General features: G+C 40.9%; 1 protein-coding gene and 1 long non-coding RNA gene across 8 annotated transcripts in view; one reads left to right on the plus strand and one right to left on the minus strand.

The window, feature by feature from the left end:
* DLG2 (discs large MAGUK scaffold protein 2) overlaps nucleotides 1–27,945 on the minus strand; it is a 1,008,740-nt gene that overhangs the window by 487,749 nt on the left and 493,046 nt on the right. Inside the window, exons 1-2 of one of the 7 annotated variants that reach the window (XM_090134099.1) lie at nucleotides 15,098–16,179; nucleotides 14,720–14,818 (exon numbers count right to left, since the gene is read on the minus strand). The exons of the other annotated variants lie outside the window; for them this stretch is intronic. Coding sequence (XP_089990225.1) covers nucleotides 14,720–14,818; nucleotides 15,098–15,133 — 135 coding nt within the window. The 5' untranslated portion in view covers nucleotides 15,134–16,179. Of the gene's footprint in view, nucleotides 1–14,719; nucleotides 14,819–15,097; nucleotides 16,180–27,945 lie in introns of those variants that run through there. 7 annotated transcript variants of the gene reach the window in all.
* LOC149920335 (uncharacterized) lies at nucleotides 1,137–27,930 on the plus strand. The gene is made up of 3 exons (XR_016463471.1): nucleotides 1,137–1,416; nucleotides 22,107–22,216; nucleotides 27,492–27,930. It is a non-coding gene; the product is annotated as an uncharacterized LOC149920335 (long non-coding RNA).

The following is a 27,945-nucleotide window of genomic DNA, read 5'->3' on the forward strand; positions in this document are numbered from 1 at the left end:
TGGTATAGTAGTAGAGGTTGAACCTTCCCACCAGAATTCCATTACATTTTGCTGCTGTGTGACAGATGGCAGCAGAGGGGCAGTCTGACAAACAGCATCTGACATGAAAGTAGGAAAACAAAGGAGGAGACAAAGGTGTATCATTGAATTCCTCCACACAGAAAAAATTGTACCCACTGACATTCATTGATGCTTGCTGAACATTTATGGAGACAAGAAACTGCATGTCAGCACAGTGAGGCAGCGGATGGTGCATTTCAGCAGCAGTGACTGTGGGTCACCTCTGATAGTGCAGATTTTTACATGCACAACATGTAGCTCTTGTTTATCGCTGGCAAAAATGCACTGCTAATGGTGGTGACTATGTTGAAACAGAGCTCTTAGCTGAGAATTTACTCTATCAAGTAGTGTTATTGTTCTCTTTGTATGTGTTGGAGTTTCCATGAACACATGTAGGAGGCATTATTTTCAGAGCAACCCCATAACTGCATCTGAATGTTTCAGATGTTGTTCAAGGTAAGGCAAGAGGGACAACAGTGAATTCTGAAAAGACGAAAAAACAAACAAGAACAAAAACATTCTTCTCTATTCTTCAAGTAACAAGAGTCTCAGACGAGGGAGTCAGTGACTTTTTTACCCTTATATGTGAAGACAAATGTGAAAAATGGAAAAGGTAGACTGGAGGAAGTTACAAACTGTAACAGCGTGTCCTATTTCAAGGTGAAGGTTCATTCAATAGAACATTACACCAAACAAAACCATGAACAGTCTATAAGAATAGTCCTGAAAACAAACAGAAGCAAATAGGATCAGTTTCACTTAATCCTGAAAAGCTATTTCAAAACAGTAAATTGATACTTCTTAACTGCCAAGTTGTTTTTGCTAATATACAATTTCCTGACCCTTTGTTACCTTACGAAGATGGAGAATGTTCCATTCAAAAACAATCCACTTAAAATCTTTATGAAAGTTTTCTGCTAAGATAATCAAAATTAAGTGTATGTATCTCAGAGCTGACTGGAAAACAATATCATATTTAGGAAATAAGTAAAAATATACTGATTCCCTAGAGAGTGGGTTAGAAGCCCGTTGTATTGGCTTTACTGCAAAACATTTTTATAGGACATATAGGGGATTTAAACGGGCGCAAACCCTGAAGAAGCCCTTGATCGCCGAGGATCGCCGCTTCGGAGCTGTTTCAGCCAGAGTCGCAGCGGCTGATCGCGAAGAACACGTGGATCTCGATCGGTTCCCTCTTCCGGGGGTCCCCGAGACAACAGAGAAGCCCGGCAGATCTCGCGAGAGCGGCTGACGCAGCGGGGGCGTTGCCAGGGCAACGCCTTGAAAAAACCTCCGGGAGGGCAGCGACGCGTCGCTGCCCACCAGGGCGGAGAGGAGAGGCGTTATCACTGTGAGGTAAGTGGCAGGTGCGGGGTCACCCATTAACGACCTGGTAAGGGGGCGAGGGCAGAGCCAGCACTATCAGCATCAGGGTGGGGCTTATCGGTCACGCCCTGTTAAGGCTATTCTAGTTGTGCTAATTAGTCTTCAGGTTCTCCATGGCTCCACCCCGGCGGAAGGCTACTGTCTCTAAAAATAATGTGGGGACCCAGACAGAGGCCCCCTGCACATGTAAAAGAAAGACTGCCAAGAAGAATGCAGAGGTGCAGACTGAGGTCCCAAAACAACATGCTAGTGTGCAGGTCACTGGCTGTGATGAGTGCCAGAGCCTGGCCCTTGCAGTGCCAGGCGATGGAGGCAGCGCTTGTGTAAGATGTGACCAGCTAAAGGACTTACTTTGCCTTGTGGTCAACCTGAAGGAGGAGGTGGAGAGGCTAAGGACCATAAAGGAATGTGAGAGGGAGATTGATTGGTGGTGCCAGTCCCTATCAGCCCCGAGATCTTGGCACACAGCTGAGGCTCTGCGTGGAGCGTGTCACTCCCTGCCGCCTTGCAAACAGGTAGTAGAGGGGAACCGGCAGGTAGACTGTGTTCCTGCTGCAGTGCAAGGCAATTTGAGAGCAGAGCAAGGCAATCTAAGGGAGGAGGAGGAGTGGAAAAGGATACCAGCTCGGCGAAGTGGGCGTCCTCCATCCCGACCATCCTCGGCTCCCCAGGTGCCTCTGCAAAATAGGTTTGAGGCCCTGAATCTCGAGGGAGAGGTGAGTGAGGGGGTGGAGGGAGGTCCACCTGTAAGGTTGCCTCGGGCGAAGCGGTCGACCCCACGCCTCAAGACTGCCTCCGCCCGGAAGGACAGAAGGGTGGTTGTCATAGGTGACTCCCTGCTGAGAGGAACGGAAGGCCCTATATGTCGGCCTGACCCTACCTGTAGGGAGGTGTGCTGCCTCCCTGGGGCAAGGGTCAGGGATATTGCTAGGAAACTTCCTGGTCTGATTGGCCCTTCTGATTATTACCCATTATTGATAGTTCAAGCTGGCAGCGATGAAGTCGCTGAGAGAAGCCTGAGGTCTATCAAGGAAGACTTCAGGGGACTGGGGCGGGTAGTTGAAGGAACGGGTGTGCAGGTGGTTTTTTCTTCCCTACCTTCAGTGGCAGGGAAGGATACCGAGAGCATCCAAAAAACCCGCCTCATAAATAAATGGCTAAGAAGTTGGTGCAAGCACAGGAACTTCGGTTTTTTTGACCACGGGGCAATTTACTCTGCGCCTGGCATGATGGCTGCAGATGGAAGTAGCCTGTCTCCAAGGGGTAAGAGGATCCTAGCCCAGGAACTGGCAGGGCTCATTGAAAGGTGTTTAAACTAGGTATGAAGGGGGAAGGGGACAGAATGAGGGCCACTGGGGTTGAGCGGGTAGTTCGTGGCTCAAAATGGAGTTCGATGGGTGAAAAGGGTGGAGTTCAAAGGGATGGAGAGAGGCAGGGGGGTGCTGCTTCCCTAAAGTGTCTATACACTAATGCGCGCAGCATGGGAAATAAACAGGAAGAGTTGGAGATCTGTGTGCGGTCGCAAGGCCATGATCTCATTGCGATCACGGAGACGTGGTGGGACAGCTCGCATGACTGGAATGTTGTCATGGAGGGCTATGTGCTTTTTAGGAAAGATCGGCTGGCGAGGCGGGGTGGTGGAGTTGCTCTTTATGTGAGAGAGCAGCTAGAATGTATTGAACTCCACCTGGGGGAGGGTGATGTAGCAGTGGAGAGCTTGTGGGTGAGAATCAAGGGGCAGGCTGGTATGGGTGACACCGTTGTGGGTGTGTACTACAGGCCCCCTGATCAGGAGGAGGAGGTTGACGAGGCCTTCCACAAGCAACTGAAAGTAGCGTTGCAATCCCAGGCGCTGGTGCTTATGGGGGACTTCAATTATCCAGATATTTGCTGGAAAAGCAACGTGGCCAGGCATGCGCGGTCCAGACGGTTCCTGCAATGTGTCGAAGACAACTTTCTGATGCAGATGGTGGAGGAACCAACGAGGGGAGGGGTGTTACTGGACCTTATTCTCACAAATAAGGACGGGTTTGTTAAGGAAGTAAAAGTTGGGGGTAGCTTGGGTTGTAGTGACCACGAGATGGTGGAGTTCAAGATCTTGAGTGGAAGGAGCAAAGCAAAAAGTAGGATTGCTACCCTGGACTTTAGGAGAGCCAACTTTGATCTCTTCCGGGACCTACTTGGAGCTATCCCGTGGGCTAGGGTGTTAGAAGGTAAGGGGGCCTGTGAGAGCTGGTTGGCATTTAAACAGCTCTTCTTCCAAGCCCAGGATCGGTGCGTCCCTGTGAGCAAGAAATCAGGAAAGGGTGGCAGGAGACCTGTGTGGATGAGCAAGGAGCTCATGCACAAACTCAAAGGGAAAAAGAAGGTCCATGAAATGTGGAAAAAGGGTCTGACCACTCGGGAAGAATATAGAAATGTTGTCAGGGCCTGCAGGGATGCGACGAGGAAGGCTAAAGCCCACCTGGAATTGAATCTAGCAAAGGTGGTAAAGGATAATAAAAAAGGTTTTTTTAAGTATGTTAACAGTAAAAGGAAGACTAGGGAGAATGTAGGTCCCCTACTAAGTGAGGGGGGTGTTCTGGTAACGGGGGATGCTGAGAAGGCGGAGATACTGAACGCCTTCTTTGCTTCTGTCTTCAGTGAAAAAGCTCCCCCTCGGGAATCCCAGGCCCTGGTGGTTAGTGAGAAGGTCTGGGGAATGGCAGACTTCCCTTTAGTCAGGGAAGAGGCGGTCCGAGAGCGCCTAGGCAACACCAATGTTCATAAATCCATGGGACCCGATGGGATGCATCCACGGGTGCTGAGGGAGCTGGCAGAGGTGATTGCTGAACCGCTCTCTATCATCTTTGAGAGGTCTTGGAGAATGGGGGAGGTGCCTGAAGACTGGAGGATAGCCAATGTCACTCCGGTCTTCAAAAAGGGCAAGAAGGAAGATCCAGGTAATTACAGGCCAGTCAGCCTCACCTCTGTCCCTGGAAAGGTGATGGAACAGATTGTGCTGGATGCCATCTCCAGACAACTGGAAGAAAAGGAGGTTATCAGGAGTAGTCAGCACGGGTTCACCAGGGGGAGGTCGTGCTTGACCAACCTGGTAGCCTTCTATGATGTTGTCACTGGCTGGGTGGATGGGGGGAGAGCAGTGGATGTAGTCTACCTTGATTTCAGCAAGGCATTTGACACTGTCTCCCACGACATCCTTATAACGAAGCTGAGGAAGTGCGGGATAGATGAGTGGACAGTGAGGTGGGTTGAGAACTGGCTGACTGGCAGAGCACAGAGGGTTGTCATTGGCGGTGCAGAGTCTGGTTGGAGACCTGTAACCAGCGGTGTTCCCCAGGGGTCGGTGCTGGGACCGGTCCTGTTCAACATCTTCATCAATGACCTTGATGAGGGGGTAGTGGCCACCCTCAGCAAGTTTGCTGATGATACGAAGTTGGGAGGATTGGCTGACACGCCCGAAGGCTGTGCTGCCATTCAGCGAGACCTGGACAGGCTGGAGAGCTGGGCAGTAAGGAACCAGATGAAGTTTAACAAAAGCAAGTGTAGAGTCTTGCACCTAGGGAGGAATAATTCCATGCACCGGTACAGGTTGGGGGATGACCTGCTGGAGAGGAGCTCTGCAGAGAGGGACCTGGGTGTCCTGGTGGACGACAGGTTGGCCATGAGCCAGCAGTGTGCCCTTGTGGCCAAAAAGGCCAATGGCATTCTGGGGTGCATTAAAAGGAGCGTGGCCAGCAGGTCGAGGGAGGTGATCCTCCCCCTCTACTCTGCCCTGGTAAGGCCTCATCTGGAGTACTGTGTCCAGTTCTGGGCTCCCCAGTACAAAAAAGACAGGGATCTCTTGGAAAGAGTCCAGCGGAGAGCCACAAAGATGGTGAAGGGCCTGGAGCATCTCCCCTATGAGGAAAGGCTAAGTGAGCTGGGTCTGTTTAGCCTTGAGAAGAGAAGACTGAGAGGGGACCTGATCCAGGTCTATAAATATCTAAGGTGTGGGGGGCAAAGTGGCGAGGCCAGACTGTTTTCAGCAGTGTGCGGAGACAGGACAAGGGGAAATGGCCAGAAGCTGGAGCATAGGAAGTTCCGCACCAATGTGCGCAAGAACTTCTTTACGGTGAGGGTGACGGAGCACTGGAACAGGCTGCCCAGGGAGGTTGTGGAGTCTCCTTCTCTGGAGATATTCAAGACCCGCCTGGACGCCTACCTGTGCGACCTGGTGTAGGGATCCTGCTTTGGCAGGGGGGTTGGACTCGATGATCTCTGGAGGTCCCTTCCAACCCCTACGATTCTGTGATTCTGTGACAACAATAAAAATATATGAGTATTCCCATTTTCCTACACCTTCTTTATGCCTCAAGCCTAAAGAATATTTCACAAACATATAAAAAACATGATATATATGGTTAAGACTTAAATTAAATAAAATATACAAGTGCTATGGATATCTTATTACACATCAACAACATCAGGTAATGAATAAGTTATGACCTTGCTTATCAGAGTAACAATTTCCCAAGCAAACTTTTAAGAGATAAGCAATATCACAGATATTAATCCATGCCCAGCTTAAATACTGCTGCATGGCATAGGGAGGAATGACCCGATGGAAGACAAGCAAATAAATGGAAGATTTCTAGCCTAGAACTAAAATACAGTTTTCATGCAAAGTTTGCTTTTCAAATCCAATTCTAGTTTAATAATGACAAAGTTATTGCTCTACTGAGCTTCAGGAAAGGCAGATGATAGCCTCAGATTAGTTAATACTGGCTAAGATTAATTAATTGATTAACAGGAGGGCTGCATGAGTCACTCAGAATAGTGCTACCATCATCTTAAAACAGCTAGAAGCTGTGTAAGCTGTGTAGGTTCTTCTACATCTAAAGGCTGTCATTTCTGAATAGACTTGCAATGCGTGTATATAGCAGTGGCAAATGGGGAACCTTGTTTTACTGTTTTGTGGGGTGTATGTAAGACATTGTTAAAAAGAAAGCTTCAGTCTTCATAAAGGTTTGCAAATGCTTCACACAACATTTGCGTCTCCTGCCTGGTAGTAAAGACTATCATATTGCACTTAAGAAAGAAACAAGGGATTTGCTAAAATTTCTTAGTTGAAGTTGTTAACATAGATTAAATCTATAATTGCATGTTCCTCACTAAGATTTCTCTGACAGACACCAGCAGAGAAAAAATCAGCACCGTTAAAATATATATATATGCATGTATCATCCTTTTGGTAGGATGCCTTCCAGTTGCAGCAAGTTCTGTACATACAAGTTGTATTGTCTTATACAGTACACTAGAAGTATAGTCTGATAATTTACCATAGGAACTAAAAGAGAATTCTCATCTCCCAGTTTTCTCCAGGGACAACGATGCCAAAGGACAGATTGTATCTTGTCAGAGTTTCAGGCTGATCTCTATTTGCAAACACAGTGAGTGATGCCAAACGCAGTTCAGAATGCAAATCTAACACATTTTATTATGCTGTTTTGAATTGCATATGCAGGACAGAGAGGTAAATAATGCCAAAAAAACGCACCATACTTGCACATCATATGAACCCATTTTCAAAATGTACTTGAAACATAGCATAGGAATGCAAAGAAATAAAACAATTACAATGAAATAATGAGCATCTTATGAATTAAATATGATATTCACAGTGCTGCATGCTGGGATTTAACACAATATGATATATTGCATAGACCAAGAGTGGAAAGTCCAAGTAAAGTTATAAATTTATAAATACAATAAATATACTGCTTTTCTCTCTTTCTCTCTCTCTCTCTCTCTTTTTTTTTTTATTAAAAAATGTGGAAACAATATATTGAGATTATTTAATAATGAAAATAGGGAAGAGAAACAGGCATATTCTTATTTTTCTCTGAAGAAAACAGTAGCTTGTGGCCTATGATAATAAAATCACTTATTTATTAGAACAGATCCAAACTGATTCCATCTGAGTCACAGCATGAGCACTCAGAGCAGCAATTAATGCAACCATTGTCATGGCAATTGTTTTTTGAACATCTTTGTGTCCATCTTGCTTTTAAGTAAATGAGATAATTTAACCAGAAAAGTTACTCACCCCATTTCTAAGATGATCTCTGCACTGGCTAAATGTGGAAAGGAAAAGCTGCTTTATGTGACATGCCATGGAGGCCCCTGGATAAGAGATGAAAGGCTGTGCTGTACCTGACAGCATGTGCACGCCAGAATGGCACCGCATGGGGAAAAAAAGAGGCATCATCACTGCATGGCAGCCAGCTAAGATGAATTGTGTTCTCTGAGATTAAATTGGAGAGGAAGAGTAGAGATATTCTGTTCTTTCCAAACAGTTCACCTATAGCTGATTAAGAGCTACTTCTTCCATCAACATAAGGTAATTTAAACAATGGCCCCTATTATTACTCAGTGATAGTTACAGCAGGTGTTGGGCCCACAAAGATGGAACAGTCAAGCAACACAAGAGCAAAATCCCTCACAGAGGGAAAAAAAAAAAAAAAAAAGATTGTAAAAGATTAACTTCAGTAGTTTATTATTCATCAGTATCTTGTTTTAAAATATCACTCTTGCATTTTTGTAAGATTAGTTGAATTTATTTATTATTATTATGCTGATTGTAAGGTGGAAGTGAATTATAAACATAATAAATCTCTACTTAAGCAGCTTATCCCTATAGTTATATATTAATCACGGTGCACATGGGATCATAACCAACTGCAAATAAGGAAAAAAGGGGAAAGAAGAGTTGAGTAGCTATATACTTCTGCATTAAATCAAAACATAAGAAAACGCCATAAAATTCCAACTATGTTAAAGCAAAAGAGCTCCAGAAAGAAAAAAAAAAAAACAAAAAAACCTCATGTATTTCTTTCCTCTCTCAGTTATATGTAAAAGGAAAAAATCTTTCCATGAAGTTTTAAAACAGAGCACTTATAAACTCCATTTGAAAAGATTCTTCCAGTGGCCTGGCATAAGCTTGGTAGTTCTACAAATAAGTGACACACTGCTGTCATCTCACTGAATCTGATCAGCACGAGCCCTCCTTGGCCCAAATGCAAGTAAAACTGTCCACCTGCCCTTATAGCTTGGCAGCTATGTGAGATGTCCCATAGCGGAGCAGTCATTTCACCTTTAGCCAAGGCAATAACAAGTTCTACAAGCTTTATCACTTCATCGTAACCCCAGTGGACTCCAAATAATGTAGTGAGCTCTGGTTTGAAAGAGAGCACTTATGAAGAAATCTGAAGTCCATACAGTGTGCATGAAAATACTGAAGCAAAGAGAGGGTTTGCTTTGTTTGGAATAAAATATATATATGATGTAATGAAAAATGTGTTTATCTAATACTCTGTGATTTCTTAATAATTTTCTGTTCTTTTTTGTGAGTAATTACTGGTTCAAGTAAACTTCTTATCTGTCTTTCAGATTAGATTGGGAGGCAGCTTCTTGAAAGCAAAATCAAAATGAAGAAGAATACATAGCTTAGATAAGCCTACTCTGCAATTAGTTGCATTAGAATAGAGATATGAGAATGATCTGGGTATTAAGTGTCATCATAACATGAAGAGTTAATTTCCACTATTGCCAGAACACCATCTGAAAAATGATTAAATATGTCTGCATTTACAGAAAATATTTTTTTTGTTATGCATCCCAGTTTTGTTAATCTACTAAGGCAAATTTTCCTGCCTTTTTGCAAATATTTGTAGGTTGCCATTCTACTAGGGATACTCAATTTACCCAAAATGACACTAAACCAGAGCCCACATTAAAAAAACACCTTCTGGCCTACATTCTCCTATCTAGTACTCACTACATTATATCTAAAACTACTCATTTGCAGTGATACGGTTTAGTTTCTGCATGTTGCTTATGGGTAATCTTTAGTTTTATCAACAATTTTATCAACAGCTCAGAAACTACACACTATTTGTATCATTATGCACACATTTATTTTTAAAAGTTAAACAGCTTCTGTCTTGAATTATAAATAGAATAAATGAGTTAAACTAGAATGATAAACTAAGACTTCTGGGGGAAAAATGCATATTTTCAAATACAAGACATCAGTTCTTAGTACTGCTATCACCATGAGAGCATTTTGGTACCTAAAAACCAGAAAAAGATTTCTAACAATGCTATTCTGTAAAATAGGGGGTGAAAGTCAATTGTCATCTAAACACTTTTCATGGATGCTTTTTTCCTGCTGCTATGAGTTATCACATAAGGATAAACTTCCTTTTAAAGTAATTTTCCTCTTCAGATGTAAAAACTCAACAATAGGACCAATTATGATGACATTTATAATTTGGGTCCCATGATTCAAACATATTCCACTTCCAAACAAATAAAAAACTCAGTGTTAGTCTTTCTCAATGAAATTGAGTAATAGGGAAACTCTGGCAAAAATAAATAAATAAATAAATAAAAAATCCCCACTTTTAATATTGAACATTGAAACTCAAAATCTATCAATATAAAGAAGAATTATCAGAAGGTATTTCACAGTTCTTTAGCTCACCCTCTCAGATCAACATGATTAATTGCTCTGTTACTTTTCTGTTCCTCTTCCAATCATTTAGAGTACTTATTTTTATAGCATAACCGCATGCAGTTAACATCTCTTCATTTTTTCTTGATTGTGGTTTAATGAGAAAAATTCAAGACATCAATCTTTGCCTTAAGTTATTCAAGTTCCTACGTTCAAATGATCACGTTTACTTTCATAACAATACTCCTGTCATGCGACAACCTCAAAGCATTCTAATAACTTTAATAAAACACATAAGAACAGAGCTGACTTGAAAAGAGTTGAGCTGGTCTCAGGAAATATTATTGGCATCCTGCACACTATCTTGCTGCTTGAGGGAAAGAGTAACATTAGCAATCAAGCCAATACAACCACACTGAGGTAGAAACTGTAGATAAATGCAATATATAACACAAATAGTTTATAACCCAGACTAATAAATACAATGAAGTATAAGGGAACTTATAAGCACGTGAGTCTTCTGTGGTAAACCAAAAATATTAGGAACAATTAAAAGGCAATATCTGATTTTACTTAAAGACATGAGATACTTTAGCTATTAGTGGTTTGGGGGCAGAAGGTTCAGTTTCCAAAATGTTCAGGTTCTTCGAAATCATAGAATCAGAGAATGGCTGGGTTGAAAGGGACATCAAAGACAGTCCAGATCCAATCCCCAACTGTGGGCAGTGTTGTGACACACCAGATCTGGCTGCCCAACACCCCATCCAACATGGCCTCCACAGCATCTCTGGGCAACATCTCTGTTCCACTGCCTCACTACCCTTTGAGTAAAAAAAAATCCCTTCTAATATCTAATCTAAATCTCCCCACTTCTATTTTAAAACTGTTCTCGCTTGTCCTGTCAACATCTGCCTGTGTTGGTCCCCCTCCTGTTTATATACTCCCTTTAGATACTGGGAGGCTGTAATGAGGTCTCCTCAGAGCCTTCTCCAGGCTTAACAAACCCAACTCCCTCAGCCTTTATTTGTAGAAGAGGTGCTCCAGCCCTCTGATCATCTTCGTGGCCCTTCTCTGGACCCCTTCCAATAGCTCCATGTCCTTCCTGTTCTGCCAGGATGCAGTACTGCAGATGGGCCCTCACAGAGGCAGTGTAGAGGGAAGCAATCACTTCTCTTACCCTTCTGCCACCTCACTTTTGATGCAGCCCAGGGTACAGTTGGCCCTCAAGGCTGCGAGCACACCCTGTAGGAATCTTTTGTTCCATTTCTGAATTAAAATAAGGCTTTTCAGAATACCATGAAAACATGTCTTGAATAGAAATACTGGTGCGCACCACCTATCACAAAAGAACCATTAACATCATGTTTAGAACACTTAAGGCTGCCATTCATCCACTTCTTCCCACGTTTTCTCTGCTCTCCAGATGAAATTTTAACCCTACATGCAATTCTTACTGTAAGAGTACATGTTAGGGTTTTCAGTGCCTAACATCTACCAGAACACCCTTAACTTTTCTGGGAAAATCAAAGAGATACTGCCCTACCACAGGGACTGGCTTAGGGCCCACAGCCTAAAAATCAGGCTGAAGGGGATGCAAGAACTGGAAATGCAGGAGCGGCAGTGCTGACGCTCAAGAAGGTACTGGTTAAAGACATGAGAAAAGCCACTGCAGGTCCTATTAAGAACAAGATCCACCTCTTCTCTTTGACCTCCCAGCTGTTTGCTGCTTTGCTGCTGAAAATAGGTTCTTCAGCACAGGTCAATTCCTCAGGCTGCAAGGATCTCACAGAACCAGGAAACATCTTCCACTGAGTTGGGGAGCTACCACTTCAGCTCTCCCAGAATGAGGACTGTTGTATTCAATTATAGGGAGGTGAGAAGGAATGAGGAGGTGGGAGGTCCAACTTGAGATGGGTAGCTCTGGAGATACAGCTAGCTTGATCTAGCTGTAGATGTCCCCATTCATTGCAGTTGGACTAGATCAACTTTAAAGGTCCCTTCCAACTCAAAAGATTCTATGGTCTTATAATCCATCCATGGTGCCATAACCACACATCCTGGTACATGCACCTGCACAAGAGCACCACACAGTCATGTTTGTGTGCACCTTCTGCCACCGCATGTTCCATTTCACTTCTTGGAAACACAAGTTCAGCTCCTCTTTCTCTGTCAGGCTGTGCAAAAGTTTGTGAGCACGAGTTCATTCTATAACCTTCTTACCCTCCTGACTCCTCAATTTTCATTCTGGTCCTAAGAAAACAAATATGCTCCCACAAATTTTCTATGTCTTAGAGTGCTTGTTTAAAAAATTATTGCCTTGTTCTTGTCTAAAGAAGCTAAGCATAATGGAAAATCTGTCACTAAGCCACACTCTCCTGATGCCTGCTACAAAGATTTTAACAGCAAGCATGTCTGCGCACACAGGCCATTAGAAATTATTGCATTATATTATCTGCAAAAACACATTAAGAAAACAATGTTTAATTCAAATCATGCACACAGAGAAAAGCTAATTATTCTTCCAGAAAAAAAAGGTAAAACTGCATAATAATTCAATTACCCAACAATTATACAACAAACAAACAAACAAAAGCCAGACAAAGCTATGCAGTTGTGTTACTTTTAATTTACTTGTTGACAGTCATTTTCATATCTGTATTTTCCTGTTACCAAGGTCTTATATCAAAGACATCAGTGCTGATCAGCTTCCAGTCATCAATAGCACTTATTGCAATAGCACCCTGCTAGGAATGGGGTTTTCTGTCTTTGCTGGAGTACACCATTGATTTTTGGGAAAATAGAAGGAAAGAAAAGCAATTAAATCAAGAAAACTGAGACCTGGCTATGGGGTAAAGCTCCAGGAAAGAAATTTTATTTTTGCTATCAGACTATAAGCAATCAGCTTAGAAGATGTTTTCTTGTATACTTACTCTCTTATGACAAAAATAAAATTTGCAAGCGTGCAAATAGCATGCTCAAGAAATATTCAGAAAAAAAACTTTTCTCTAAAAATTATGAGGTATGGCTTCAGAGCTTCAATAGCACCGACCTGAGCTTTCTCAATTATTTTGAAAGTCCTACAGAGCTGAATAAGTAGCAAAAATGATAGATTTATAAAGAAATATTTGCAAATACCTTAAAAGGGAAAGGAAAAGAGAGAAAATTTGCAAAGCATTCTTGAAGACTCTCTATATAATATATATATCAGGTGAATATTCTGTCGCTGTCATATATAATTTTGCAAGGTGTTTGGAATAGTCCGTATGCAGATATGCTTTAAACATAAATCTCTTTTTAGAGCTATAGAGTGAGCCCCAGTGTGCCAGGGGTGGGACGTGCCCACTCATCCTGCCTCCGCCATCCTTGAGGAAGCCTGACAGCAAACGTTCCTCTGGAGGGAGCCCCTCCAGACTAAGGAAGATCCAGCCTGCAACTTTTCTTCCTCCCACAGTGACATGCAAACAACAGGAGAGCTTACATGATTGCCCTTTTTGTCAAAGTATGCTTAACAAAGAAACTTTGACAGTCCCACGTAGAGCCAACTGCATTTTTAATTTCTTTTATGCACATGGTGCAGAATATATAAACCACTGTTGCTTGGATTACTTCCCAATGGCTTGGATGTTTAAATTTCAGAATTGCCATAAAGCACCTATTTAAACACTAGGAATATTTTCTGCAGAAAAAGCAGATGCCCGTTTATTTCCCCTTCCTCAGTCATGAATATAAAAATGTATTTTTGCTAAATAATTTCCTCTATGTAAGAGCTTTTCCAGCTACAGATGAATTCTGGCAATGGATAATTACTCACTGGTTCGGTGGCTGCATTACATAGCATAAGATATATCAAAGACATAACAACGCAAGCCGTTTATAAATTCTTTGACTACATCAAAGACAGCGAGGAGAAGAGAAAGCCATCATTATCATACTAATGAGGCAACTTTATAACATCGCATTTAAGTTTTCTCACCCAACCTGAAACAGAGTTTCATAAAAGAGGAATCAGTCCCATTTCGGAAGTGGTTTGTCTGTTCGTTTGGACTAAACTAGAATGCACGTCTGTTAACTAAAAGCTGCCTACTTGTAGAACAAAAGCAACAGCCTTCACATCCTGCAGTTATCACTACTGTAAATGCTAAAGGAGTTTAAGTTTTGCTCAGGCAGAAGGGAGGCAGAGGGATCTCACCTAGGAGAACTCTCAGAAAGCAGCTGGTTAAACCCAGTTATGTTTTATGAGCAATAAAACAGTGAAGGATAGCACTGGCCATTTTTACGTGCCTATATCTTTTTAAATGAAAGGGATCCATGCTGCAGCACAGTTTCAACAAGTATCACAAAACCAAATTCCCAAACATTATAAATGCTTCACACGTTATTACATTCTCATTGGTCCCTTGCTAGGAAAAAATACATATGAGCAGCAAACAATCAATGGTTGTTTAAAAAGCCTAATATCAGACTAATAAAAATAATGCAGCACAGCAACAAGTTCACTGGAGTGCTCCTTTAACACACAGCACAGCAGATTTACAGCTGTTTATCTTGCAGAAAAAAAAAAAAAAAGAAATGAAAAAAAGAGCATAAAGACTTTTGAAAGGATTTTTCCTCGGCATTTAATAACTAATATGCAAAGTAGTGAAGGATTCTTGCATGAAATCATGAATAGCAATAGATGGATTTTCAGGGTATTAAAAAACTGAGCAGATACACAACAGGATGCCAGCAGGCAGCCTGCAGGAGACATAAGGCTTTATATTCCCACTAGGAACATACCTTCTCTGCTTTTGCTTTCCTGGCGTTATGCACAAACCTGCGTCCCAGCTTCTTGGCATACCAGATAGAGGCAAACATTGTAGTGATGAAGATTTCAGTCTGAATGCGCAGCGCAGGCACACACACAGACAAAAAATAATTAAAAAACAAACAAACAAACAAACAAAAAAAAAAAACACCCAAAAATCCAACACCCAAAAAACTTCCACCGCAGCTGAGATACAAATCTGACGCTGGCTCAGATCTCCCAACTACGCTGCTGCTGTGTCAGATCCGCTCATGCTGCCTTGAGAAAAAAAAAAAACAACCAAAAAACCAAAAAAACAAAAACCAAAAAGCCCACCCCAGCGTGGCCAGCCTGCAGGTGTATTTACATACTGACAGCAGGAAGGCCGGGGTGAGGCATCTTTGCATCCAGCTCACATCCAGTCTGCTAAGTGCCTGTCTGCAGTTCTTTAGCACTGTCACCACAAACTACATATGTGTCAGTATGAGAGGAAGCTGCAGTAAACTACTGTAGCAGACAGCTCACCTCCTCTTCTCCTGTTCTGAAATTTAACTCCTTGCTTCTCTCCGCTTTGCAACAGAAGCGGCAGCACTTCCAATCTGAGACACACGGCACTGCAGGAAAGCAAAGGGGTGCAGGAGTGCCAAAAATAGAAATGGGTTTTAACTGTTAAGGTGAAGGAACAGGTGCTGTGTGTGTTTCAGTGCAACTAAGGTATGAAGGAAAAACGGGTTTTACTTTATTGGAGTGGATTAGGATATATCCAGAGATATTTTTGCTGCCTAGTTTCAGTATGCCACAGAAATGCATCATAGCTGTTCCATTCTCTTGCTGATGTCATACATACACTGCTAAAGATTTGAGACTCATCCAAGGGCTCCTGCTTTGCTTTGATAATAGCTCCATGAACCAGAAAAATGACTTTTCTTCTTCTTTTTTTTTTTTTTTCCTTCAAATTAATTTTTAACTTCTGCCCTACCTAAGCATGCTTCTTCCCCTTTCTCTAATTGCAACTCATTTAACGTCAGGAGCTGAGAAGTGCTTACGAAAGCCCATTTTTTGCAGTAGAACTGCAATGTACCGCTTCTCCTCAGCCAAATACCTCAGCTTTAACCCCTGTACCTCTCTCCAGTGATAATCTCTAAGCAATAAGCAGTAACATACCCTTTTGGCTCCAGACATATGACTAAACAGATGTTCTTCCCAGACGGGAGCAGTAGTAAAGCTGCAAACTTACAGGGTTTATCTCTATGTTTTTGATAGCGCTTTGGTATATAGGATAAATCCTGCCCCATGCCCTCCCACCTTCAATTGCTGAGATACCAACGTGCAGCAGAACCACTGCTGCCCCGTGTGCAGGACTGCATTACTGAAGCACATGCAACAGTAATTTCTGCTCTGTTTTTCCGTGGTAGAAAGCAAATCAAAATTAATAGGTGCACAGAAAAGAAAATACAGCCATAGCAATCCAGCATGGGACTCTTGGGGAAAAGGAAGCAGTTTTTGTGCCCAAGGGATTTCAACGAATGGCTAAAACTATTTTCTCCAGGGTGCATAAATTCAAAAGGGAATAATATTCCACCCCCTCTTCAAACTTACCCAAAGCATCCAAGATACAGGGGCTAGATGGCATTTCCCAAGCTCTGAGCCTTAAGGCATATATTTCTCAATTTTGCTACAACTAGAAAGAGTTCAAGTAATTCCTTCACTGCCTTTTAAAATAGTGAGTTGGTTAACTAAATGAAATTCTTAGATAGCAACTGTTTTAATGGAAACTCCAAGGCACTGGTTTGCTTTCTGCATGACATCTAAAAGCTTCTGACAAAAGATTGGATAACTGGTAATATTTCTGGAGAAGGAGTAGCTTCTAATTGCTTCCTGTTCAGGCATTTAGTTAATGCTGGCAATCAGAGAGTTACAAGAACACAAGATAGAGTAAAATGATGTCTCATCTGGAGTATGATTGCTATGGAAGAGCTATCTGTCCTTAACACCGCTCCAACTCTCTGATGGTAAGAAGATGGACTGTCCAAGGTGCGAAACCTTTGTTACAGCACATAACAGATTTGTACCACTCTCCACATTTATGGAATGATATGTTGTCTTGTAGGTGATGGAGAAAAGAAGCAAAAAGGAAAAAAGATGCCCCCTCAAAAAAAAAAAAAAAGAGGAAAAAAAAAAAAAAAACAGAGGTTTCTCGCTGGGATTTCAGTGTAAGGAAACACAGATGGGAAAACAAAAAATACAGAAAAGGAGAAGCAACATCATTACCCAGCTTAACTAACGCTATAAATGCTAATGTAAAAAGAACAAAAGTAAAAAATTTACATATATGCATGAACAGCAGAGCACCTCTCCCATTCTACTCCCTTGCTTTTATGAGGAGAATAATCGTAATTTGAAATCATTGCACTATAACAACAAAAGGGTATATCCTCTCAAGCAACTATTTACATAGTTTTATGTATATTCAACTGCTGAGAAAATCAAAGGAAACACTCACTGAACAATAAAATCTCGGTTTACGACTTCTATCATCAACATTAGCAGCTTTACTGAACTATCTATTCAGAAAAATAGGGAGCAATAAAAAGCCACAATTCATCCCACTTAAAGGAAAAAAAAGCAGAATACATTGTTCATTTAAGGAATAATGACAAAGCAATAGGGAGATAATTTTCTCCACCCCCTGAAAATATTAGATCAGAAAGCACAAACCTTGCCAAATACCTGATGCTGATTCCAGTCAGAAATGCATTTTAACTGTTTGCATTCATTTGCAGATCTAACCAAAGCCTACAGTACAGGAATGGGCAGACTACAAGCTGTTTTCTTGCAGCTCCATCATGCAGTAGCCTGTCATACATTGCCAATAACAGGTTTATTAGGTCTGTATCGTTACCCAGGGATTTTATGATTATTAATACTTTACTGTAACCATTACAAAGTCTGCATTTTACAGAAGTGCTACAAGCTGAGCTGCTTTGGAAGAAGAATTGGAGCTCCCAGCTGCAGTCTGCTCACAGGAGTAACGTACTTGAGCTCGCTCACTGAAGTGCTACATTACAAGGGCAGAGAGATGCGTGCAATTGAGCAGCAATATTATCACAGACAAGAGATAATCGGTTAAGAGCAAATTTTATAGGGGGCTTCTTACTGCAAAGGTGGTTTTCAGTAAACCAAACCACCTCTATACTATACATTCAGTTGCATTCTTGTGCCTCTCTGAGATCTTACCATAACTGAACACATTGGCAGAAGCACAAAGCAACAACTGTGTTGAATCCTATTACAGTTAAGACATGGATCTTCAACATCACCAGCAAGAGCAACACGACATGGGTTAGTGGGCAGGGAGCTGATGGGTTGGCGGTTGAACTAGATGACCCTAGATGTCTTTTCCAACCTTAATGATTCTACGATTCTATTTGAAATGATGCTCAGCAGATAGCTGTTTTGAACACCTTGCCAATTCATAGAATCATAGAATGGCCTGGGTTGAAAAGGACCTGATTATCTAGTTCCAACCCCCTGCTATGTGCAGGGTCACCAACCACCAGACCAGGCTGCCCAGAGCCACATCCAGCCTGGCCTTGAATGCCTCCAGGGATGGGGCATCCACAACCTCCTTGGGCAACCTGTTCCTGTGCTTCATCACCCTCTGTGTGAAATGTTGTTTGTATGCACTGAGCACCACCAGTATTTTGGATGGTCAGCCTCCTCTTTCAGTTCTAACATCGCTGCTTAAGTAAAGCAGCCATGGGAGGAAGCACAGCTTTGCTTTAGACAGGGCATAAATCTTCTCTTGTTAAGGGATAACTTCTCACAGCAAACACGTGGGGTGTCAACCTCCCCCTCACACACCTGTGGTGAAGATAGATGGTAGCTGTAGATGCTGCTTCTCTCCTACCTCATCCGAATATACACACACAGCAGTCATAAAATGCGCTGACAAGGCCATTTAAAATACAAATATGGTTTGATCATAAATAATGCCTTTCTTATAAGAATAGGAAGACAGATGAAAAGATTAGTCATTCGGGGCTTGCAGAACTCTGCTGCCAGCAAAACGGACAGGAGATGGAGCAAGTTAAAAATGAAATACCAGATTTAAACATTTACTTTGCTTTGATGCTTACATGTTAACACTCTGCATAGCTGTGGGTACAGGAGCAGAGCTGACGATGTGAAGTTAGCTTTTTTTTTAGCACTAGGCAACAACAGATATTGATTTGGTTGACTGTACAAGCAATCATCCCAACACATCTAATTATCTTACGCAATTACATGATACCAAGATAGGTTATTTAATGACTATAATACTAGGAAATACACGAACCTTAATTTCTACTATTTCAACCTGAAGGTAACAGTTTTAGACATTACACAAGTCGAAGTAAGTGGAAGTCCCAAAGTTTTCTAAGGATTACGTTTTTTCTTCTGTGCTATCAGCAGGAGTCTCTCTTCTTCCTCTTGCTGCAACAGACAATATTAGTATGGGAAATCCACCTCCATGCTCACAAAAGGGGCAGTCACCCCAGTCAGCAACACCAGAAGCGTTTCTGACTTCTCTTCTGCTGAGGCCAAAACCCATTCTGTTAAAGTTACAATAGAAATGAAAGATCAATTTCTTCCAGTTATGATATTCCATAACAGAATTTTTTTTTTTAATAAAAATCATAAAATTGTATCACTTCTGCCTGAATTTTAAAGATGGGGAAAGCTAGATTACTCAAAAGCTAGATACTTCCTTGGAGAATCTAATTCAGTGGCTGGAAAAGAGCTTAGCAATTCTTAGAACAGTCACGTATTCTGACAAAGAAATGTCTCAGAAAAGGAAGCAAAAAGTGAAGGGAGATTGGATGAAAACAGAAACAAAAAAATGAAAAGCTGTATATTAAAGATCACAGAGGTTCCTGCTCTTCTCTTCCAATTTCATTTTTTCTAGGATATCTAACTTCCATTATAATTCTTGTGCCAATCCTTTCCTCTTCAAAAATTACCCTTCAGAACTCTGGTATGACATAGGTTTGCCTCAGTCTAATTTGCCCATTGAAACACTAGATAGTGCATACAGACATCTCCATCAGCTTTTCTGATGTATGGCAGAATTGACTTCCAGGAGAGGACAGGAAGAATTTCACACATGTAGTCAAAGAGAAATAAAGAAATAAAATGCAAGCATCTATATCAGCAGATCTCTGTTATGTGTGAGACCCCAGAAATTTTCTATTTGCCTTCTGTCATGCAGTTTTTCTGCTACTTTTTTACTCTTCTATTATTTGATGTTGTAGATGTTTCTAACTATGACACACTAAGGGACATGGCTTAGTGGTGGGACTCGGTGAGACTGGATAGAGGTTGAATTTGGCAGTCCTGAAGACCTTTTCCAATCCAGATGACTCCATGATCCTATAATGCATGGCACGAAAGGCCAAGAGAAGAGAAGACATAGTGCTGTGCTACACAGCTGCATGAAATAGAGCTTCAATTTTTGAAGCACGTGCAATGGAAAATGAATAAATGTTACGTAAAAGAGTGAGAATCACATCCCTGCACAAAGCAATATATTTCACCACTACACAATATAACGGCATAAGAGAGACAATGCTTTAAATTTAGCCAGTTCTTCCCCTTCTCTTATTTGTTAAGCCTTGCAATGGAGGCAGTCTTAATTATGGTACTTAATTTTGATTTTCAAAATTGATTTTCCACTCTAGTTTCTGCTGGTGCATAGGAAATTCTAGTGAGTCACACAAGCAACATAACAACCATTATCAGCCTTAAAAATAAATCAGAACTTGCAAATTTCTCCTTTATCCTTATCTTGGTCCGTTGTTCTGCACAAATTGCTTCCTTCTTCACCTTTCTGATAGGAAGTTTCTTCCAGTGAAGTTAAGAAATCCCAACCAAAATGACATAAAGACCCTCGGATGTGCCATTTTGCTGTTCAGATTTTTTGTATCAAATCAAAGCATGACATATAAAGTACATTATGTATTTGCATGGCAAGTAGTCCCATGGGAAATAATATCAACAATGAAATTTATCTTTGGGGAGATTAAAAAAAAAGAACAACATATTGAAGGCAGCGCTTTTGTGTGCCATCAGTGCATTTTGCAAGGGATTTGATAGGCATAATCCTGAAAAAAACAAAATCTGGTGTGGAAACACTTTTACTACAGCACTGCATATATGCCTCCCAACCCATAGTATTTGAGGACCTTTGTTTACTTTGTGTTTGGAAGCAACTCTGTGAGATGTTGGGATGTTATCTCTGTTCTAGAAAGGAATAAAATGAGACACTGCACAAACAAGCAGGGTATATATATATCATCCTATCATAAGCATTATTTTATTCCTGTCTGATTACAAGTCGACTCTTTCAAACCTATCCTTACATCTCTCTTTCACTGTATCAGCCTCAAGAGCAAAATTAAAAAGTCAGTTTAAGCAGAAACACCACAATTTGTAGCCAGTGTATCGGTGGAACACATGGCTTCCTTTGACCTAGCATCATTTAAAAGTTTGAGGTGAATGTGTCTAGCCCAATACCAATATCAAGAAAACCGTCATGCACAAGTAGCCCAATTCAATGAAGAGTGAAGCATTAAAGAACTGGAAGTGATGAAATCTAAAAGGATGGAGAAAAGGTGAACTATAAACTGACTTCATGCTATTGCCTCCTCTCTGACAGACACATGCACACTCCCATGGTTTGAGCCCACTCAACAAATTTATGTGCAACAGCAGAGCCCACGCACACTGCTCCCTGTTACGTTAGAGTCTTGGCTGCTTTACATTGCTCTCTCCAGCCTGCACTAAAGCAGAGCAGATCACTACTCCCAGCTGTGATTCTCTTCCTTCTTTTTCAGCCATATTATGCCATTGTCTGGACATCCCCTGTATGAGCAGTCCCTGCAAACCCTTCCCTTCCAGCAGCTTCGACCTGGAGGAGAACAGACAACACAACAGAAACTGACTTCTGCTCCTTTTCATTGCAAATTCCAGAATCACAGGGTTTGGAAAGGACCTCAAGAGATCATGGAGTCCAGCCCCCCTGCTAAAGCAAATACCCTACAAAAGGTCGTGTAGGTAGGCATCCAGATGGGTCATGAATATCTGAACAAAAGGAGACTCCATAACCTCCCTGGGCAACCTGTTCCAGTGCTCCATCACTCATACCAGTAAGAAGTTCTTCTGCATATTAATATAGAACTTCCTATGTTCAAGTTTTAGGCCATTACTCCCTGTTCGATTGCTACACTCCCTGAGAACAGCCTGGCCTCATCTATTTGTCTCCCACCTCCCTTTAGATATTTATAAACATTTATCAGAACCCTTTCAATCTTCAGTCTTGCTCTTCACCTCTGTCCTCAGGTCTCCCAGACCTGTGATCTTCACTTGAGTATACATCCTGACACTGTGAGCCCTAAGGGAAGAGAATGTGCAGTCCAATGTTACAAGAGAAGTCAAAAGGTATTTCAGAGGTAAATCGTTACAACCATTTCTGAACCCTTTAAGAGTTGAACACTGGTTTAAAAAGCAATCTATTCTTGATTGAAATGCAAAAGAAAAGAGATATAGAAGAAAATGGCACAAAGATGATTGTAGGGCTGGAGCACCTCTCCTATGAAAAAGATTGAGGGAGTTGGTTTTTTTCAGCTTTGAGAAGGTTCAGGGGAAGCATCATTGTGGCCTTCCACTTAAAGTGAGTACTTAAAGTGAGTTATAAACAGGACAGAGATGAATTTTAACATGGGAAGATAGTGAGAGAACAAGGGAGAATGGTTTTGAACTAAAAGTGGAGAGATTTAGGTTAGATGTTAGGAGGAAATTTTTTACTCAAAGGGTAGTGAGGTGCTGGAAGAGGCTGCCCAGAGAAGCTGTGCGTGCCTCATAACTGAAGGCATTCAAGGCCAGGTTGGATGCAGCCGTGGACAATCTCATCTAATAGGTGGCAACCCTGCTCATGGCTGGGAGTTGGAATTAGCTGGGCTTTAAGGCCCCACTAAATCCAAGCCATGCCACAATTTATGAAAAGGTTTTATTTAGTCTGTCCAGATATAAGATGGTCTATTACTAAACTCGATCGCTAAACAACATAAGTCATCATAGAATGAAGTTGGAAGGCACCTTCAGAGGTAATCTAGTCCAATTACCCTGTAATGAGCAGGGACTCTACACCTTGATCAGGAGCTCAGAGCCTGGCTGTGAATGTCACCAGGTGTGGGGCCTTCACCCCTGGAGAAATCCAGGACTATTTGCGACTCCAGCCTCCTCTGTTCAGGGACAAGGAAGAGGTCTTCATGCCTGTGGAACTGACTCACTGCTTATTTGTCACCCAAGCACAATACAGGGTTTTCTCTCTTAATTCTGCCACAATTCTTCCACATAAGCTTAATTATTCTTTGCAAGCCAGCTGCTCTGCCTCGAATGAAAAGAATAATGCTCTACCACACTGGGACAGGCTAAAGATAAAAGTATTAATGAATATGAAGTAATGTGATATAAAGAATTATAAAAAATGAGAGCATCTACCCCCGCGCTGGTTTGTACAGAACCTTAGAGAAATATGCAGAAAGGTCTGTTCAAGTCTGTAACAAAACTGATTACACAAGTGGCTTATTGTAATGTGACAGATGAAAAGGTTCATTTTGACAATAACAGTAATAAATGGTGGTGTTTGTACCCGCTTTGACCTAAAAGAGAAAAGAACTCTAAAGGAATATGAGGTCAAGAGAAAGAAAATATTTTTTGTTCATGTATGAGAAGATCTTCAGAAGAACATTAATATATCCCAATTATTAAAATATAATCTGTCTAAAGAATATTTCATTAAGTTAATTATATGAAGAAAAAAAAAATGGCTACAGGTAAACGCTGTGTCATGTTTTCTTAATCAGTACTCCCATTCTTAGGCAAAATATGAGAAATACAGTTGCATAGGATTTTTGCATGGTGAAAACCAGATGAAGAACTGAGGCAGCATATAGCTAGTGGGATATATTTTGATGATGGACGGACTAGAGCTGATAGAAAAAAATCCTGAAAAGTAGCTTTAGATTTTTGGGACAACGATACAATATAGCATCTTTTTCAACACTTTAAAGTTTTTCAATTTAACCCGAATGTTTCAAGAGAATAGAAACTTTTGTAGTTCTCTATCCAGTAGAAAATTGAGAAAGCATTCCTTGAAAATGTCAAAATATTTTTCATGCTTTTTCCATCAAAAATCAGAACATTTCAGCCTGCTTCAGGGCTGCCAATACTGCTGTCTAAACTGCATCTGCATTTAACATCCCCATGAGATCCCAGTCAACAGATATTTTTAAAATTTCTTTTCTTCACATCTCACTGAAAATACTTTGAATTCATTCTAGCAGCCTAGAAGATTCTCCTTCATTTTTTTGTAAACTGATTTTTACCAAGCCAGGCACATTACTTGCCTTCTCATGTCACCCATTATCCATGAAGAGACTATAATCAACTTACCTGAACTTTTAGAAAAGCATATCAAGAAGGGAAATTCATAGAAAAGCAAGTAATTAACTACTTCCCATTTTTCATGCGCAGTGGTAAGCACCATATTTCATGCCTAGACCTCCCAGAAGAGGGATATAAGAGGAATGAAAGGCTGTTTCCCCATCACTCTCCACAGCTAAACACATGGAATATTTAATATATACATCTTTGGGGAAGCCAGCTAGGTAGTGAACTAAACCATAAGCTCTGAAAGGCTTCCAGCTGAAGGAAATAATGAACAATGTGCTAAATTCCATTCCCAGCAATGAAGGGGAGCTCTGATTTTACTCAAGAGAAACAAATTCTTCTCTTCACTTTCTACTGCGTCACCATTCAAAGTCTTGAAATGTTCAGTGAAGGTAAAAGTGATAAAAGGGCCCAGACTTCTAAGGAGTGCCTTATCGAGCAGGTTCAGGCTCCCAGATACTGCTGGTTGTCAGCTAGAGCCAACCTATCTCATAATTAATGACAGCAGTTGATCTGGTCTCTGGTGAGCACCACTTCTAATCCAGATCCATATTACAGTAAGCTCTACATACAATAGATACTAAGGGGAGTACTTGCAGTTGCCTGCCTGCCTAGCACTAACATGAACAACACTCTCACATCCCTCAAAAGTCATTATTTTAATCAGTTAAGCACATCCCACTGCCAAAACTGTTCCTTTAAAATGCCCTCTGTCATATCTATTGCTTGCTTTCAAGACTCTCTTCTCAAATGTGTAATAAGTGTTTAAGTGCTTGAAGTTCCTTAAAAATATTGGATTAAGTAATACTCAGTTGCAGTTATTTAGTAAGTTGTGTTCTGCCCTCAGTAGTGACGTAGATAAAGACACCAGAAAGACAGAAGATTGTAGCTGCGTGGCACAAATATATTGGTAATTTGTTGTGATTTAAAGATCAGATAAGCAGACAGCACAGTCTTCTAGTCTCAGATGGTTTCAGTCCAGAAGAGGACTAAAGCAATATACCTTTTTATTATCTCATCTATTATGGACAATAAATCACCATTAAAGCTCAGGACATAACATGACAACACAAATGTGTTATATGAATGCTTTACCTCAGTGTATTTCAAGGCAAGAGCTCAGTAGTGAAACTGAATGAAACCTGTAGGAGTTCTATCAGAACAAGCACATGATGTAACATACCAATCCTTTGGCTTTTACTGCGTACTAAGGATGCATCCCGAGTAATACACCATGGATAAATAAAGTTACTTGTTACATCTGATGTAAAGAGATCAAAATATCAGGCAGGGCTTTATAAATCACAATTTCAACTGTTTCTAGGACAGGGCACACAGTTTAGGTTCCAGACTCCATAACTGTGTGTTTGGAAATGTGCAGTGTGCCTTAGTGAAAGACCTGTGTTTGTATTTACACAAGGCATACTCCATTACAAATGAGAATTCAGGAGGTATTGTATTTAAGCAGGAACGAAGCCAGGTGAGATGGGGCAGCTTGGGTGGCAACCAAACCATGGCAGGAGGTTGGATTTAGATTATCTTCAAGGTCCCTTCAAACCCAATCCATTCTGTGATTCTATGATTCTATAATTCCATGATTCTATGAACTGGTCAAAAATTACAAGGAGGGGAATTATAAACTACTTGCAAAGTTGTCGCCTTCAGAAGTTAAGGAAATTTTCCCACAAAGCTGCATAGTGTGATAGAGGCTGCTTAAGCTGATGCACTGCAATCTGATTTACAGTTACATTTAAACATCTGGTCCTCTTGGTTCATGTGCAATGATGAGTTCTAGTTAGAGGAATGAAGACAGAGTCTTAAAATGTTATGGAACAGCATTTTTTTTATAACTATTTCACTTGTATGTACTTCCTCGACAGGATTAAAGTCAAGATTTCAGTATGAGCCCAGAACACCATCATAATATTGTTGTAGCTGATTGATATTAAGCACTACAATTTTCCCAGCAAAGATTTAACAAAGTAGAAAGAGTTATACAGTGGACATATGGCATTATAGACAGGGTGGTCACACACACGCACACACCCCTTATAATTCCTAAGAGTAAAACTCTCTTCATCCATTGATATCCTGGGGTTTTGTCTAATGAACAACACCGATTTTCTCAGTAGACTCTAGCAGAACCTCCATTCTTCTGCTTATGTGTTTTTCATGGGATTAGGCATTCTATTATATTCACTCGAAACACCACAGCTGACTAGTTCAATATTCCTGACAATATCAGATACAACTGTTTAAGGTTGCCAAACCAATTTAGGCATTTAGAACATACCTAGCTAATGTCAGCACCAGCCAAATAATTTACCAATAACTTTAGACTTTGGAAGAAAGGTCAAACTATAAACAGCTTTCATATTCAAGATGTAGAAGTCTTACACATTCAGTTCCTCCAGACTCTTCTATTTAAAAAGCAAAAGCCCTAAAATACTTTAGAACAGAAAAAAAAAAAAGTAGTATTTTGCACTTAATTAGGCTTCTCAGTGCATGTGAAAGTACTTTAGAAGTGTCCCTCTGGTCAGTGAAAATAAAAATCGACAGCCATAAAAGCCCTGAATTCATTTGTAAATAGATACTGATTCTGGCACTTCACTCCAACCTAATTTATCCTACATGAAGAGAAGTGATGCAAGTGATGCAAGAACTACCAATTTATTCTATGCTAACCAGTGAGCATAGCTCAGATATTAAATAATCTGAACTGCAACCATTTTTCCTATTACACTTAAATATTTTCAGTAAATCATAATTAATAATTTTCCACTTCTGTACTATGATATATATTCCTATTATTTAAAAATTTTCAAACATTCATCCACACACATGACAGAATGTTTCGGGATAGACCAAACAGATTTTCTATCACATGTTTAATGTGAAATGAAGCATTTTAACTGAAAGATTTCAAAAGCAAAAATTCAGTAATGTGCATAACTCTAATTAGACTGCAACTGAGCAGAACTGTTCAGCTGCCTTGCCTAACAGCTGGTCTAAATCTCTGAGGGAGGAGCATATTTTTACAAAACATTTTATGAGGCCACACACTGAGCGCCACAGGAGTTTATTATAGAGGCAGACAGGTTGATTAATAAATATCAGTTTTGCTTTGGGAATCAGAAATGTAAGTGGTTTGCCTGTCCAAGATGCCTAGACAATTTATGGATTTCTGCTTATTTACTTGTGTGTAATTTAGTGATTCCAAATGTTATATTAAATAAATAACTTCATACATTACCATCCACGTTCTTTTATCAGCTTCTCAAATGCTTATACCTGGCAACATTCAGAAGTGAACACAACGATCTTCAGACAGAAAGATTTGTAGAAAATGAGGATAAAACAGCTGAGCCAACATTTAACAGCAATCTGTCTCCAAGACACACGTACAGACAGCCTGGCAAGATAACTAGGGCAGGAGGAGTGGAAAGAGAGGAGGCCAAAGACTGGGGAGTGTTAGATTTGCAGTTGTGAGTCACTTTATCTTCTGAGTTACTGAGCAAGATGGATGTCATGACCTTTCACACAGCATTGCTGAATAAAGTGCGAGTAATGCTGAATGTCAGCCTGGATGATAACTTGAATCATTTTCTAAAAGCTCAAAAATATTTGAAATTTTGCAAGAAGCACAACTTTTCGAAGGCTACCCATTCTTTATTCTGGACCCAATCCTGCTGCTTCATAGTCCTGGTGAACAGTGGAGCATAAACAG

This window comes from Phasianus colchicus, chromosome 1, assembly GCF_987193195.1.
Source record: "Phasianus colchicus chromosome 1, bPhaCol1.hap1.1, whole genome shotgun sequence".
NCBI classification, from domain to species: Eukaryota; Metazoa; Chordata; class Aves; order Galliformes; family Phasianidae; genus Phasianus; species Phasianus colchicus.